The 17,005-nt window shown below is 43.8% G+C and overlaps 1 protein-coding gene across 2 annotated transcripts; it reads left to right on the forward strand.

The window, feature by feature from the left end:
- Nucleotides 1–185: 185 nt before the first annotated feature.
- ccdc47 (coiled-coil domain containing 47) lies at nucleotides 186–16,664 on the forward strand. 2 transcript variants are annotated; one of them, XM_034057939.3, is made up of 13 exons: nucleotides 186–330; nucleotides 2,185–2,438; nucleotides 2,578–2,667; nucleotides 3,645–3,819; nucleotides 5,493–5,614; nucleotides 7,453–7,518; nucleotides 8,316–8,417; nucleotides 12,733–12,843; nucleotides 12,946–13,031; nucleotides 13,941–13,999; nucleotides 14,589–14,698; nucleotides 14,981–15,148; nucleotides 15,618–16,664. In XM_034057939.3, the coding sequence occupies exons 2-13, from the start codon at nucleotides 2,190–2,192 to the stop codon at nucleotides 15,696–15,698; spliced, it is 1,419 nt and encodes a 472-aa protein (XP_033913830.2). In that variant the 5' UTR covers nucleotides 186–330; nucleotides 2,185–2,189; the 3' UTR covers nucleotides 15,699–16,664. The 2 variants fall into 2 exon arrangements, with proteins under 2 accessions (XP_033913830.2, XP_033913829.2); XM_034057938.3 differs by lacking the exon at nucleotides 186–330 and adding an exon at nucleotides 375–498.
- The last annotated feature ends 341 nt before the right edge of the window (nucleotides 16,665–17,005 follow it).

Genomic DNA, 17,005 nt, shown 5'->3' on the forward strand with positions numbered 1-17,005 from the left:
AGCTACCTGGAAGAAAAAATAAATGAAATAATATTTGACCAATAAATCACACCAAGTAATCAGAAGTAACTTACATAATACCGAATGACATAAGGAATTTACATTATGTACCGTTCTGTACTGCACGTTTACAAATATCCAGTAGATGGCAGTAAACAGTATTCATAAACAGAGAAACGTGTACGTCATGAATAATTAATTGACGTCGTAATCTGACGCAACCTCCGCTCTGAGATTCTGCTCCCGGTGCGAAGGGCAGTGTAGTAATTCGGATTCGGTTAAACCTTTCACCTCACAAACAAAACCAACAGCAAGGTCCGTAGCAAACAGGTAAGGAGGTGTTTTATAACTGATAACTCTCATTTAAAACACCGGTTTGCATTCAAACAAGCCAGTCAGAGGGTAACTGAAGTAGAAGTGGACGACACTACAGCCAGGAAGGGTTTAATGAAACACAGTGCGCTACTGTAACTCTAACTGGCAGTTTGTATTGCATGAGTAAGTCGGCGTTTTAAATTGTATTTGTACACCATGTTTCGTAAAGTTTATCTACAGCAGGTCCTAAGAATATAATTTGATTCTAAGTAATATAAAATGTACAGTGTGTTTTGTAATATTAATGATAACGATAATGCGATTAGAGAGTAAAATGGGTGCTTGTGTTTGTGTATTTAGATATTAGCACTAGTATGATATATATATTGAAGGAGTGCTGATGTTTACTTTCCAATTCATCAAAGAAACGGTGTGTACGCCTCATTTGCACATTGCCTTTATTCAATCATGTACTTAGAGAAATGAAAGAATCTGAGGGTTGGATTTTGCTGAGGGAAGCTTGACTCAGCGTGTAGGCGTCCCTTTACTGCGCAAGCGCAATGTTTGTGTGCGCATGCGTGTGTCGCTTAACTCCCCAACCCCCAAACTGTATCGGGGGAGGCGTGTCTCACTGCGCAGCATGTCGACGTATAATAACCCTATAGGGACAGGCTTACTCCACATTGCTGGAGTTAAAGATCGTGTTTAACCCACAAGGTGGGCGGGTGTAGTATGCTGTATTTATAAGAAACTAAGTTTTTGCTTCTGCCCTGTATATTGTGAGAGATTTAAAAGGTAATTTCAAACAAAGCATAGATTGCACAAGGTAGTAAAATGAGACGAGAGTTCATTTAAAAAAATAATCTGTAGATCAATCAATCAATCAATATTTATTTTATATAGCACCTTTCATAGTGGACCACCATCACAAAGCACTTTACAAGATAGTGAGGATATTCACAGCCTGTTACAGGTTTGAGAAAGGCGGCCATGAGATCACAATAGGATTAAAGGAGTGGTTTTAAGAGAGACAGATTTGAGGATCAGGTCAATTAAATCAACGTTACATCTGTCAGGGGGAGTGTTGATGGGGATTTACACTCATTTCCACCCCGTCCATACCAGTTACAGGTAGTTCTCCTCGGGTGTGTTCACTGAATGGGAGCGCACTGTTTCACATTGTGAGGAGGCACCACCATCCCTTTGTCAACCAGGGTTAAGAAAGATTCACTAGCATTGCACAATCCGGATGCGTTGGAAATAACTATAATGTAGATTCACTAGCATTGCACAATCTGGATGCGTTGGAAATAACTAAGGAACAATAGACTGAATTCAGATTGAGGGAAAAAGCACTTAGCAAATTATAAACCAAGCATGTGTTCAACAGCATGTGTTCAATAATAACTCTAGTCTGCATGGACTTTATATTGTGCTAAGAACTCTAGTCTGTGGTGACTTTATACAGTGTAGCTTCTGCCTTATGCCCTCACAGATTCAATAATGGACTTGTTTGGTATTTCCCCATGTTGGTCTGTCCTGTAACTTGTCATTAGGAGGGTTCAGCACTTGTGGTAACCTCAGAATTTCCCTGCAGCCAAAAATACGTGGCAGTGCAGGTCCAAATTGAAAATCAAACCCTCTCTCTAATCCGGGTGTCTCTCAGTAAATGAATGTTGTTCGATGTGACTCTTCTCATTTTACTGAGTTCTCGTGCAGCTTTGGGGGAATGCATGTTCTCATTCAGTCCAGTCTCACCAGTCCATTTCAATTAATTGTGGGTGAAGTTCCTTCACTTGGATCATTGTTTTCATTGATGTGTAAGCAGTGGCATAGCAGTGGGACAGACTGACTCTGTTTCTCTGTCAGCTGCCATGCGGAGCTTGTTCCTGTTCCCGCTGCTCGTGCTCCTGCTCTCCGGCGCCTCTGCGCGCTTCGATGACTTTGACGAAGGTGATGACCTGGTGGAGTTCGACGATAATGACTTTGCCGAGTTCGAGGATGTGAGCGAGGACCCGCCAACCGAGCCGCCGGCACGAACCGTCACCACAGAGGATGATGAGGACGAAGCCACTGTAGAGGTGGAGGACAACCAGGAGGACTTTGAGGACTCTGAGACACCGGTGAGGGGGGGGTGGGGGGGGGAGGCTGAAGGGGGGACCATCAGTATCAGTCAATGGTGAGAATGACTGATTTTTAAACGTTTTTGATGATTAATTTTTTACAATGATTTTACCTCTGTCTGTCTGTTCTGCTTTCCAGGATGAAGACATCTATAAGTACGATGCAGAGGAGTTTGAAGGTTTTGAGAAATCAAACCCTTCATTCAATGACCCCATCAACATCCTCACGGTGGGTACTCCCAGCACTCCTCCAGATATTCAGAAGCCTGTTTGACCAAACATTTTAAATGATTGTTCCTGCTTTAATTTCACTACACGCCTTGTCATGTTTTAGATTAACTTTTCAAGGGACGTCCTCATTACAAGTCGTCTTCATGTTAGTTCTTAAGCGCTGTCTTTGCTGGACAGTCTCCCTTTCAAAGGAAACCCTTAACTCTGCCCTTCCTGCCCCACAAGACAAGCCCACCATGTGTTTGCAGAGTACTGGGCTGTACAAAGAGGTAGAGATGCACAGTCTGATTATTCAAATTGAGCTCGCCTCAGCAAGCCGGCGAGGGTCAGTACTGTTTATTGGGCTTGTTTACTATTCCAGTTGAAACAATTGAAGAAACAGCCGTACAAAGACACTCAGATATACTGACATAATAAGAGCCGCGGCAGAAACCCTTTGGATGACACTGTGTGTCTGTGTGCCAGGTGGGTGACGCTGTGTGTCTGTGTGCCAGGTGGGTGACGCTGTGTGTCTGTGTGCCAGGTGGGTGACGCTGTGTGTCTGTGTGCCAGGTGGGTGACGCTGTGTGTCTGTGTGCCAGGTGGGTGACGCTGTGTGTCTGTGTGCCAGGTGGGTGACGCTGTGTGTCTGTGTGCCAGGTGGGTGACGCTGTGTGTCTGTGTGCCAGGTGGGTGACGCTGTGTGTCTGTGTGCCAGGTGGGTGACGCTGTGTGTCTGTGTGCCAGGTGGGTGACGCTGTGTGTCTGTGTGCCAGGTGGGTGACGCTGTGTGTCTGTGTGCCAGGTGGGTGACGCTGTGTATCTGTGTGCCAGGTGGGTGACGCTGTGTGTCTGTGTGCCAGGTGGGTGATGCTGTGTGTCTGTGTGCCAGGTGGGTGATGCTGTGTATCTGTGTACCAGGTGGGTGATGCTGCGTGTCTGTGCTCCTGGTGGGTGACACTGCTGTGTTTGACTGGCTGTGTGTCTGTGTTCCAGGTGCCCTCTCATCTGCAGAACACCTGGGAGAGCTACTACATGGAGATCCTGATGGTGACCGGGCTGCTGGCTTACATCATGAACTACATCATTGGCAAGAACAAGAACAGCCGGCTGGCCCAGGCCTGGTACAACTCGCACAAGGAGCTGCTGGAGAGCAACTTCGCTCTCGTGGGTGAGGAAGAGCTGCTTCTGCATGGGGCAGGGCTAACGCTGCAGGGGCTGGGCAGGGAAACGGAGCAGGGCAGGGCATGTGTGGAATTAAATACCTGTCAAAAATGCTTGTGTGCCTAAAAGAAACGTGTAAAATACATTTGTACAGTCGTAAAAAAGATTGTGTAGTCTAAAATAAATTAATTGTAATACAAATACATTAATTGTAATAACCACCAATTAACTAGATACAAATATAATACATTTTGTTTGAATACACACTGAGGAAGGCAACTAGCTGCAACACATCTGTTCTTGTGTGTCTGCTGTTTTTTTTAAAATAAATAAATAAATAAATAAATGAAATGAAGAAATAAATAAAATTATCTTTTTAAATCATGTAGTGTAAGGTATGAGATTTCAGTATGCAGGGTATGAGGTTTCAGTATGCAGGGTATGAGGTTTCAGTATGCAGGGTATGAGGTTTCAGTATGCAGGGTATGAGGTTTCAGTATGCAGGGTATGAGGTGTCAAGCGGTGCCTCATACATAGTGTTCCGCGTTTCTGGTTTATTCTGCATTTTACCGAAAAATTACAGGATTTTGCTGCTTTATTACCGATTTGTTCAAAAACTAAATTGAAATACTTACACAAACGTAATATTTGTAGAGGATGAAGAATGGGGAGAAAATGTAAATCACTTTATGAATATTCAAAAGAAAACAAGTGTTTTGAAGTATGCAAAAATAGCAGAAGTGGGTCAGATGAGGCAGAGGATGCATTGCGCTGCAAATACTGCTGCATTGAGGTACGTGTTCACGCTGACAATAAAAGAAAATACTGAAAAATACATGACACATTAAACTAAAACAAGAAAGTGAACTGAGAGACCAACAATCCATTTCTGCAGCTTTTACACACGCTTTAATAAAAGAGAGCGCAGAATGACTGTTTGAGTTTGTCAGAGCTCTGTGCTGGACAGCCACTGTTTTTACAAAATGACTCAATTACTTTTTTGTTTGACTACTTTTGTAACATTTAACAGTTCTGATGCTTAAAACACCTATATTTACATACAACGGGCCATAAAAGTAATAATAAACTATTAAAATGCGTCAATTTTGCTCGGATAGAAATTCAAAGAAACGATAATAGTTTAATGATAAAAGATTCAGAGATTTTTATTTCATTTTTAAGGTAGTCATATTTGAAATTAATTGATTGAGTAACTAATGATGATGAGGATTAATACGAATTTGCATATTATTATTATTAGTAGTAGTAGTATACTGTACTGACTTTTGAATATGCTAACTTTGATATGGTTACTGTAGGCTGTATTTGAAATGAGAAGTTCAGAAAAACGAGAACACAACTACATATACTGCATGCATGCTTCATAAATATGGTGTACAGCCAGGGTTTTTTTTTTTTTTAAAGTTCTTAAGCCACCTGGCGGTTCTGCAGGGTTTTTTTTCATAAATGTGCATGATTTAAAAAAGAGTTTCTATGGCAACTGACAGGTAACCCGCGGTGCACTGCAGTATCACATACTATGCCTATTGCAGTAGCTAGGAAGCTTTCCATGGAGCCCCCTGTTTAGAGATGTTCTGGAGTCAGGCTGCGGGGATGGAGGTGCAGTGGGGAGGGGACCTGTTCAGCACTACAGTAACAGTGTGTGCATCTGTGTTGCAGGGGACGATGGGACGAGCAAGGAAGCGCTAAGCACCGGGAAGCTGAACCAGGAGAATGAGCACATCTACAACCTGTGGTGCTCCGGGCGGGTGTGCTGTGAGGGCATGCTCCTCCAGCTCAAGGTATCACATCTACAACCTGTGCTGTGAGGCATGCTCCTCCAGCTCAAGGTATCACATCTACAACCTGTGGTGCTGTGAGGCATGCTCCTCCAGCTCAAGGTATCACATCTACAACCTGTGGTGCTGTGAGGGCTTGCTCCTGCAGCTCAAGGTATCACATCTACAACCTGTGGTGCTCCGGGCGGGTGTGCTGTGAGGGCATGCTCCTCCAGCTCAAGGTATCACATCTACAACCTGTGCTGTGAGGCATGCTCCTCCAGCTCAAGGTATCACATCTACAACCTGTGGTGCTGTGAGGCATGCTCCTCCAGCTCAAGGTATCACATCTACAACCTGTGGTGCTGTGAGGGCTTGCTCCTGCAGCTCAAGGTATCACATCTACAACCTGTGGTGCTGTGAGGCATGCTCCTCCAGCTCAAGGTATCACATCTACAACCTGTGGTGCTGTGAGGCATGCTCCTCCAGCTCAAGATATCACATCTACAACCTATGCTGTGAGGCATGCTCCTCCAGCTCAAGGTATCACATCCACAACCTGTGGTGCTGTGAGGCATGTTCCTCCAGCTCAAGGTATCACATCTACAACCTGTGCTGTGAGGCATGCTCCTCCAGCTCAAGGTATCACATCTACAACCTGTGGTGCTGTGAGGCATGCTCCTCCAGCTCAAGGTATCACATCTACAACCTGTGCTGTGAGGCATGCTCCTCCAGCTCAAGGTATCACATCTACAACCTGTGCTGTGAGGCATGCTTCTCCGGTTCAAGGTATCACATCTACAACCTGTGGTGCTGTGAGGCATGCTCCTCCAGCTCAAGGTATCACATCTACAACCTGTGGTGCTGTGAGGCATGCTCCTCCAGCTCAAGGTATCACATCTACAACCTGTGGTGCTGTGAGGCATGCTCCTCCAGCTCAAGGTATCACATCTACAACCTGTGCTGTGAGGCATGCTCCTCCAGCTCAAGGTATCACATCTACAACCTGTGGTGCTGTGAGGCATGCTCCTCCAGCTCAAGGTATCACATCTACAACCTGTGCTGTGAGGGCATGCTCCTCCAGCTCAAGGTATCACATCTACAACCTGTGCTGTGAGGCATGCTTCTCCAGCTCAAGGTATCACATCTACAACCTGTGCTGTGAGGCATGCTTCTCCGGTTCAAGGTATCACATCTACAACCTGTGGTGCTGTGAGGCATGCTCCTCCAGCTCAAGGTATCACATCTACAACCTGTGCTGTGAGGCATGCTCCTCCAGCTCAAGGTATCACATCTACAACCTGTGGTGCTGTGAGGCATGCTCCTCCAGCTCAAGGTATCACATCTACAACCTGTGCTGTGAGGCATGCTCCTCCAGCTCAAGGTATCACATCTACAACCTGTGGTGCTGTGAGGCATGCTTCTCCAGCTCAAGGTATCACATCTACAACCTGTGGTGCTGTGAGGCATGCTCCTCCAGCTCAAGGTATCACATCTACAACCTGTGCTGTGAGGCATGCTTCTCCAGCTCACTGCTTTGCCAGGGCAGGACCCTCAAATCTCACAGCAGACCTGACTGGTTAAGAATCCATTCTTCCTAGGCATGAGCAATGCTATCACAGCAGGCTATATGTTTTATACCTTTCTTATACCTTTGCTGGAATCTAGAGAATTGAAAGCCCAGAGGAGATGAAGTGGAGGATTAAAAATGAAGCAGTAATATGGAGGAAAGAAACTGAAACTGTGATATCGGCATGTATGATAAATGAAGTACATTCAGAGTTGGATCAGGAAAGCATTAGGTGTGTGTTCAGTGTACAGTATTACCACATTGAATTTCCTCTCTGAACTGTGTGTTGCAGTTTCTGAAGCGCCAGGACTTGTTGAATGTACTTGCCAGAATGATGAAGCCAGCGTGTGACCAAGTGGTACGTACCTCTCACTGGAATTGATTATCTATTATTGATATTGATTGGTTTCACAGACCCTAGTGTAAGAACAATTGCTAAAATGTAGCTGGCTTAATTAGAAAAGGAAAGGGCAAGTCCCAGTGAAGGTGTGATTGCCCACTATTTCAATCACAAATATACAAGCTCGGACGCAGTACATGTTAAAATATACAAAACCCAAATATGAGTCAGACTAGTCTTTTTATGTTTTTTTTTTATTAGGAGCAAAAATAAAAGATGGTTAAATGAATTAATAACAAGGAGATAATAACAACAAAGCAAGTTTCTTTTACAGAAAGTCCAAAACTGTACGGTAGAGCCTCTTCTTCCTTTCTAGGGAGATTTCCAGTAGTTTTCCACAGAAACGTGGCATCAGTACCCCTGCTCACTAGACATCACACCATGGGTCTCGTCGCCTCGCATGTCCCTTACATGGTTATTTATTACTACTTTGTACCATTTAAATCCTTTGTATTCTACTGAGGAGCTTTGGAACCTCAAGGCTATACATTAACTCAAAGTTCTCAGATTCCAGTTTCACATACACAGTTGAAATATTGCTGGTTACCTTGTCTTAAATGACGAGATGGTTTCATAAATTAATGTTAATTTGTCAGTGAGATGTTACTACACTGGTGAGGACTAATCTTGGAATAGACAATGTAAATTTAGGTAAATGTCCCAAACATAGTGTTAGTCGTGGTCAGTGAAACAGCACATGGTTAAGGTTGCACAATGCGGTTCAAATTAACTGTCATTTTTCTTTCTTTTCCAAGCAAATCAAAGTAACACTGAATGATGAAGATATGGACACGTTTGTGTTCGCTGTTGGCACGAAGAAGGCAATGGCCCGGATGCAGAAGGAGATGCAGGACCTGGTAGGTGGAGTGAGGGAGGGACAGAAGACGCTTTCCCAGAAACCTCTGTGTGTGTGTGTTTGTGTGTGTGTGTGTGTTATAAATGTACATATCCTCTGCATCAGCCAGTCCTCACCTGACATGCTGCACAATCTGAAGTTGTAATTTTTACATCTTTTATTGCACCATATATATATATATATATATATATATATATATATATATAGTAACACGATTGCCACTCACACGGGTTCGTGCCCCTTTAAAAATACGACCCAGCACACAGAAATGGATTTTCTTGCGCGGTTGCGCCAATTTTTTAATAAAGACAAAAATAAAACAAACACAAAATAAACACCTAGCTCCTCTTGGAGCGCTAACTATACAGGTTATTCCCTGACTAACTTGCAGGACGGCTAAGCCGTTTACCTGACACCACAAACTGAAACACACTGGTTTGACACCGCACTTACTTTTTCTCTGGCTACTCGGAGACAGAGCACCTCTTCTGCCTCCTTCTACTCAGCAGCCCCCAGCAGAAAGTCAATTTTCGCCCTCTTCCACGGGCGAACTCGAGGGTGGATCGGTCCACATCCCGGCTCAGCCAGGTAGGGACCACACACCGGCGACGAGGGACCCCACCGGTTTGTCAGGGGCGACCGGAACGACAACCGGAGCACTGGAGGCTGCAGTAGCGGGCAGAGGTCTGCAGCTGGGACCCAGTGCAGCGACGTCCGGTCAGCAAGGGGGAGCGAAGTAGTGACCAGGGGGAGCGTATGTGACGTCTGGGAGCAGCACAGCGACGTCTTAATGTCCGGGAGGAGCGGAGCAGGGGACCAGGTGGAGAACTGTGCCCGATCCTGCCGACTCCTGGGCTCCAGGTCAAGTGAAGGGAGGTCCAGGCTAACCGACAGGGTGTCCAGGAGCAAGGGGTGAGGGACTGAACGCAGCGACGCCGGACTGGACCGTAGGGGTGGTGGTCGGGGCTGTGGTGGAGGTACGCTTGTCACCTCCTCCCTAGGCTCCGGAAGCGGCAGCTCCTCCCCTCTGGGCTCTGGCAGCGGCAGCTCCTCCCCTCTGGGCTCTGGCAGCGGCAGCTCCTCCCCTCTGGGCTCTGGCAGCGGCAGCTCCTCCCCTCTGGGCTCTGGCAGCGGCAGCTCCTCCCCTCTGGGCTCTGGCAGCGGCAGCTCCTCCCCTCTGGGCTCTGGCAGCGGCAGCTCCTCCCCTCTGGGCTCTGGCAGCGGCAGCTCCTCCCCTCTGGGCTCTGGCAGCGGCAGCTCCTCCCCTCTGGGCTCTGGCAGCGGCAGCTCCTCCCCTCTGGGCTCTGGCAGCGGCAGCTCCTCCCCTCTGGGCTCTGGCAGCGGCAGCTCCTCCCCTCTGGGCTCTGGCAGCGGCAGCTCCTCCCCTCTGGGCTCCGGCAGCGGCAGCTCCTCCCCTCTGGCTCGGGAGATTGCGGAGCTGCGCTAGCCTGCTCCCATCTCTGGAGCAACAGCTCCAACTCTGTTGGCTCCCTTTTCTTCAGTGGTGCCAACCCCCACTCGCTCATCTGTCTCTCCATTCTCGCAGTCTGCTCTCTTTGAGCAGCAGTATTGCGATTGATTCGCGCAAATAACTCCTCGATGCTCTCCATTTCTCGGGTCGTAGGGGCGCCCACACACTCTGCCACCATATGTAACACGATTGCCACTCACACGGGTTCGTGCCCCTTTAAAAATACGACCCAGCACACAGAAATGGATTTTCTTGCGCGGTTGCGCCAATTTTTTAATAAAGACAAAAATAAAACAAACACAAAATAAACACCTAGCTCCTCTTGGAGCGCTAACTATACAGGTTATTCCCTGACTAACTTGCAGGACGGCTAAGCCGTTTACCTGACACCACAAACTGAAACACACTGGTTTGACACCGCACTTACTTTTTCTCTGGCTACTCGGAGACAGAGCACCTCTTCTGCCTCCTTCTACTCAGCAGCCCCCAGCAGACTGCCTGCTCTCCTTTTAAATCCCCTAATAAAGCCCAGGTGTGGATAATCATTAATAATAAAACAATTAACAAATCAATTAGAAAATTAAATAAAACAATAAAGCAATACAAAACGGTGCATTCTCACATGTTTCTTTTTTTTTTTTTCTTTGCAGGGAGGTTTTAACCCCCTCCCTGCCGTCTCTCACAACCCGCTATATTACAATATATATATATATATATATATATATATATATATATATATATATATATATATATATATATATATATATATATATATATATATATATGTATATATATGTATGTACACACAGTTAGTCAAAAGTTTACATAACCCAATGGAAATGTATAATTTCTAGAAATTTCACAAAAACAAGAATTTTAGGAAAAATCTTTTGTAGCAAAAGTTTTGCTTTTGTGGATGAGGGAAAAAAGTTACAAGAAATAATCTACAATTATTTATTTCAGCAATTTGTTTGCAAAACTCCAAAAATGCTGATTCAAAAGTATTCATACCCTTTGATACTATGATAGTATTGTCTACAAGGTGCTAGAAATTTCAATATGATAATGCAGAACCTAATTCTAGAAAATGCTGGATTGTAGGTGAACATTCTTAGAGAGTATAAAAGGGTTAGGCATAGGGTGATTGCTGTCATTACCAATAAGTCAATATGGGAGAGTAAAGAGCTATCTGAAGACCTTAGGCAGAAAATTATTTATTGTCATAAAGCTGGAGGAGGATACAAGAAGATTTCCAAGCATTTGAGTATCCCAATTTCAACTATTGTTTCTATTATCAAGAAGTACAAGACTCCGGTACTGTCACAACGCTCCCTCGGTCTGGAAGAAAGAAGGTTCTTTCACCAAGAACTAGTAGAAGAATTGTGAGGAAGGTTAATAACAATCCGAGATTGACTGCCAAAGATATTCAAAGTGAATTGACTGCAAGTGGGACTGGGGTTTCCATTTCAACCACAGGTTGAGTATTGCATGGTGAAAGCCACTCTTAGGAAAACGTCGCAAAGACAATCGCTTAAAGTTTCCAGAACAGATTTTGAATGAGTTCTGGTCAAATGTTGGTCACGCTAATAGTCGTTATGTTTGGAGGAAGTCTGGTGAGACGTACAAAGAAAAGAACACCATACCTACTGTCAAGTATGGAGGTGATATCCTTCTAGGGGGCTGTTTTTCCTCTAATCGCACAGGAAATTTAGTTCCAATACACGGTAAAATGGATTACATAGCATACCAAAAGATATTGGCCAATCATCTGAAACCCTCCGCTACAAAACTTGGTTTAAAGCGCAACTGGACGTTCTATAAATGTATTTGCTTACAATTGTAAGTCGCCCTGGATAAGGGCGTCTGCTAAGAAATAAATAAATAAATAATAATAATAATAATAATATAACAACAATCAAAAGCACACATCAAAATCTACTTCAGAATGGTCAAAGAACAAAATCAAGGTTCTGGCCTAGTCAAAGTCCCAATCTAAATCCGATTGAGAATCTGGTATGAGTTGAAGAAGGCTGTGCACCAGAGAAGTCCTTGGAATTTGAATGAAATGGAACCATTTTGAATTGAAGAATGGTCAAAAATCACTAAAGAATCATGCCAAAAGGTCATTGCCAAATATTCTGATCATTTAAAAGAGGTTATTATTGCTAAAGGTGCCTCAACTAGCAATGAATACTTTTTGAATTAGCGTTTTTGGAATTTTGCAAAAAAAATGCTGAAATAAATATTTGTAGATCTATTTCTTGTAACATGTTTTCCTCATCCACAAATGCAAAACTTGCTGCAATAGAGTTTTCCTATATTGTTTCGAAAAATTTCTAGAAATTATAAATTTCCACTGGGGTATGTAAACTTTTGATTACAACTGTGTGTGTATATATATATATATATATATATATATATATATATATATATATATATATATATATAATATATATATATATATATATATATATATATATATATATATATATATCTCAGTACTGTGCAAAAGTTTTAGGCAGGTGTGAAAAAATGCTGTCAAAAATAGGCATGTTAGACATGTTAATAGATTATATTTATCAATTAACAAATTGCAAAGTGAGTGAACAGAAGAAAAATCTAAATCAAATCCATATTTGGTGTGACCACCCTTTGCCTTCAAAACAGCATCAATTCTTCTAGGTAAGTAGTGTGTTTGATTTTACAGAGTAAGTAGTGTGTTTGATATGATTTGCGTATGAAACTTTAAACATGAAATGGAAATAAATCGGTGAAGCATGGTGAGAGTGGTCTCCTGTAACAGCCACCCCTAATCCGTGTCCCTGTCTGGCTGTTCTCTCCCCAGAGTGAGTTCTGCAGTGACAAGCCCAAATCAGGGGCGAAGTATGGGCTTCCAGAGTCTCTAGCGATCTTGTCTGAGTTGGGAGAGGCAACTGAAGGAGTTATGGACAACAAGGTGAGGCTAAAACACAGTGAAGGGGGGCACAAACAGCTAATATAATACAATCACAGTTTATCTGTTCTTCACCAGATAACAAACGCATCTTTTATCTTTCAGATGGTGCATTTCCTCACCAACCATGCCGACAAAATCGAGTCCATCCATTTCTCAGACCAATTCTCTGGTCCAAAAATTATGCAAGAGTACGTGAGTTTGCTCTCTCTCCTCAGCTCAGTATATTGCCAGACCGGTTTCAGACTGTGGCTCCTGCAGAGATTGTGGGTGCTGTATCTCAGGGTCCAGAACTTTCACTTTTGTGACTGCACATCCCTGACAGTGGAGGCACTTGCTCTTAATGTCACACACACTTATCTGGTGTACTGGTCACCCGATTGCAGCGCTCTTGGTCACCTGCTTGTGAATGAGTTCTGGTTTGTGTTTTGGATTTTGAGTGCTCAGTTAAACAGAACCCGTGTTTTATATAGTTTGATCAGCAACACCTGTTGAACAGCTTGGCACTGTTACTTCTTGGATAGCAGTAAACATGGAGCTCACAATGCAGTCCCCTCCACATCCTGAAGGGGTGGTGTTTGATCTTGTGCACAATGCAGTACCCTCCACATCCTGAAGGGGTGGTGTTTGATCTTGTGCACAATGCAGTACCCTCCACATCCTGAAGGGGTGGTGTTTGTTCTTGTGCACAATGCAGTACCCTCCACATCCTGAAGGGGTGGTGTTTGATCTTGTGCACAATGCAGTACCCTCCACATCCTGAAGGGGTGGTGTTTGATCTTGTGCACAATGCAGTACCCTCCACATCCTGAAGGGGTGGTGTTTGATCTTGTGCACAATGCAGTACCCTCCACATCCTGAAGGGGTGGTGTTTGATCTTGTGCACAATGCAGTACCCTCCACATCCTGAAGGGTGGTGTTTGATCTTGTGCACAATGAAGTACCCTCCACATCCTGAAGGGTGGTGTTTGATCTTGTGCACAATGCAGCCCCCTCCACAACCTTTTTTTCTCTCGGCTCCTGTTGGTTTCAAGGGTTAAAGCATGGTGTGCTAACTGCTTTTGTACTTGATTTTCTTTTTTCTTTTCTCATTTTCAAAGGGAGGGTCAGCCTTTAAAGCTGCCAGAAACTAAGAAGACCCTTTTGTTTACATTTAATGGTAAGACATTGATCGATCGATCGATTGATTAGTGAAGCTCATATTTCATATCTATTGGGATCACTGTATACAGGATATGTGTTTTACACAACATTTTTACAGATATGTAGTTATTTGTGTTATTGATGATTTCACAGTCTAGGGAAGACCTATCTGTCTGTCTGTCTGTTGCACATATCATGTGAAGTGCTGATTACATTGTGAAGAAACTTGGTTTGGACATTGTTAAGCATAAGTGATAAGGGGGAGGGGGGACGGGACATCTGGATTAAAATGGCCTAATGCTAATGGTACTCATTTTGTATTTACTGTTGCAGGAGTGTATGTCTTTGACAGTTGGTTTTATTCTACCATTTTTTGCAAACCTTTGCATGGGTTACATGGATATCATTGGGGGTGGGCAGTTATTATTTGCATTAGATTTTCATTCAGATATGATAGACTTCTTGTCAAAAGTTTATGTAAAATGTGTATCGATTTACTAGGCTTTTATATAAATGTGTCTGTTGGAAGCCCTGACTCCGTCCAGCTGCTTACCCCTGTGTGTGTGTGTGTGTGTGTGTGTGTGTGTGTGTGTGTGCTGCTTCAGTGCCAGGGATGGGAAACACGTCTCCCAAGGACATGGAGGCCTTGCTGCCCCTGATGAACATGGTCATCTTCAGCATCGACAAGGTCAAGAAGCTGCACCTCAACAGAGAGGTAAGACTTGCAGGCTCAGACACACTGCAGTAAACAGCCTCCTCGCAACCTGCCTTGATTTGTACTTCACACTTTAGTCTCTAACCAAGCATTCTGTTGGTCTTTTAAAACTGATTTTAGAGACTCAGGACAGCAATTTAAATAGTGTGTAGTAGATGGCAGATGGAAAGTGTGTCTGGGGTGTTGTCACATCTGGTTGTGGGCTGGTTGGGACCTGGGAGAATGCTCTGTGGTGGAAGAGCTGGCCAGATGAGGCTGACTGTCCCTCTTAATTTGGTCCAGGGAAAGCAGAAGGCTGAGAAGAACAGGGCTCGAGTGGAGGAGAACTTCCTGAAGCAAACCCACGGTCAGAGACAAGAGGCAGCACAGTCCCGCCGTGAAGAGAAGAAGAGAGCTGAGAAAGAGAGGATCATGAGCGAGGAGGACCCTGAGCGACAACGCCGCCTAGAGGTAGGGGGACTCCTTGCATTGAGGGGGTCGAACAGGGTAAAATGCTTGAGTGGAAAGGAGCAGGACCATGACTTTCTGTGAAAGCTGGAGTGTACATAAGTTATGATAAATCCTGTGCCTACTTCCTTCTGTCAGTAGGGGCACTGTGCTGTCCTGAGACCTGATATCTTTTTTTTATTTTCAGTGGAAAAAATGTACATTTTCTTAAAAAAAAAAAAAAAAACACAATCAATAACTTTTTGTAATAATCAGCTATTAAATGATCACTCTGATTTTAGTTTAGTTTTGGGTTCTTATAATCTGTTGCTGGGGACACACATCCCCACTTACTGGGCATTGAGATGACACTTGATAAGGACATTCTTCATAGCAGATGTTACTAAGTGTGTCTGAACCTGCGGGAATATAGAAACATCTGTTTGTATGTCCATCTTACATTTGTCCATCTGCATGTCTTTCTGTTCTGCAGGAGGCAGCGCAGCGCCGGGAACAGAAGAAGATTGAAAAGAAACAGATGAAGATGAAGCAGATTAAAGTGAAGGCCATGTAGCCCGAGCCAGCTGCACGTTGCAGCCCTCTTTGTGTCCCTGGGTCCCTGGGACTGCCTCCACTCCCATTGAGACGTCACTAGAGCTTCTGCAACTGGCCTCACTAACCCTGCTTTACTCTACTGTTTCAGAAGTTTAGAATGGAGTCCTGGGACAACTCCACCACAGGGTATGCTTCTCTCTGTCTCTTTCTGTCTGTGTCACTCAGTATCACACTTCAGTGTCTGTACATCGCAGGTAATGTTTTTTCACAGATAAGAGTGGGATTATTTTGATAAACTGGGGAGGGTTGGTATAAGATTTCCAAAGCTTTATTTCTGTTTTATTTTTTATTTGTTATTATGCCCTCTGGACAAGATGTGTATATATAACTATGGTGGTTCTCACACAATAGTGACCTTTGGTTTTATATAACCCACATGTTAAGCTATTTGTGTACCTGCTTAAAACTTAAATAAAACACTTGAGTATGTTTGTACATGTGTGCATGTATACTGATTTCAGGGGAGGTATGTGCTAATAATTACAGTAGAATTGGAAGCTGCTGTTTATGCATTGTGATTTAGCTGCCTGTTCATTTCTATCTTGGCTGGTTTGAGGCTGTGCATTTTAAATACACAAGCTTGATTAGTTCCTGGATGATGGATAGTTGCATTCTGTATAGACAGTACAAAGGGCAGTGAAGAATGTAAGCCATTACAACATTTATGATTTTTGCTGCCTAATTTATACAGAAGTTAATGAACACGAGTGTGTGTGTGGAAGTGGAAGCGCTGTGTGGCATTCCTGGGATTCTCTTCCAGAGGGGCAGGCTCTCGGCTTCATATGCTCTTTCTGTGTTGCAGCCAAAAAGATGATTTGGAATGAAATGTTAATGAATCTGTAGTCACATTGGAAATGCAAAACCTATAACTGATTAAAGCAATTGTAATAGTTGGAATTTTAATTAAAGTTTTTTTTTTTCTGAATAGATTGCCGTTTGTTGTGATTTTAAGCAGACACTACAAATAAACCCTCACGATACTCCTGCACATTGCACATGGATTCTCTAGAACAACAAAAACAAAAACAGTCCAAAACATACCTCCATTGCACAAAGTATCCAGAATCAAAAAAGTTCTGACCAGAATGCATGGATTGCAGGGCACCTTAATCCTGAACAGACATCCACTAGCCAGTCCCGGGCCTCCCTGGATTGTTTTAGGTTTGAGCACTTTGTAAGTGAGAAGGAAATATAAATACAGTCTTGTAGGTTATTTAGTTTGAAGCACAGGAACTGGCCACTGACACTAAACCTGTAGTGCATACA

The sequence above is a fragment of the Acipenser ruthenus genome, chromosome 28 (assembly GCF_902713425.1).
Source record: "Acipenser ruthenus chromosome 28, fAciRut3.2 maternal haplotype, whole genome shotgun sequence".
Taxonomy (NCBI): Eukaryota; Metazoa; Chordata; class Actinopteri; order Acipenseriformes; family Acipenseridae; genus Acipenser; species Acipenser ruthenus.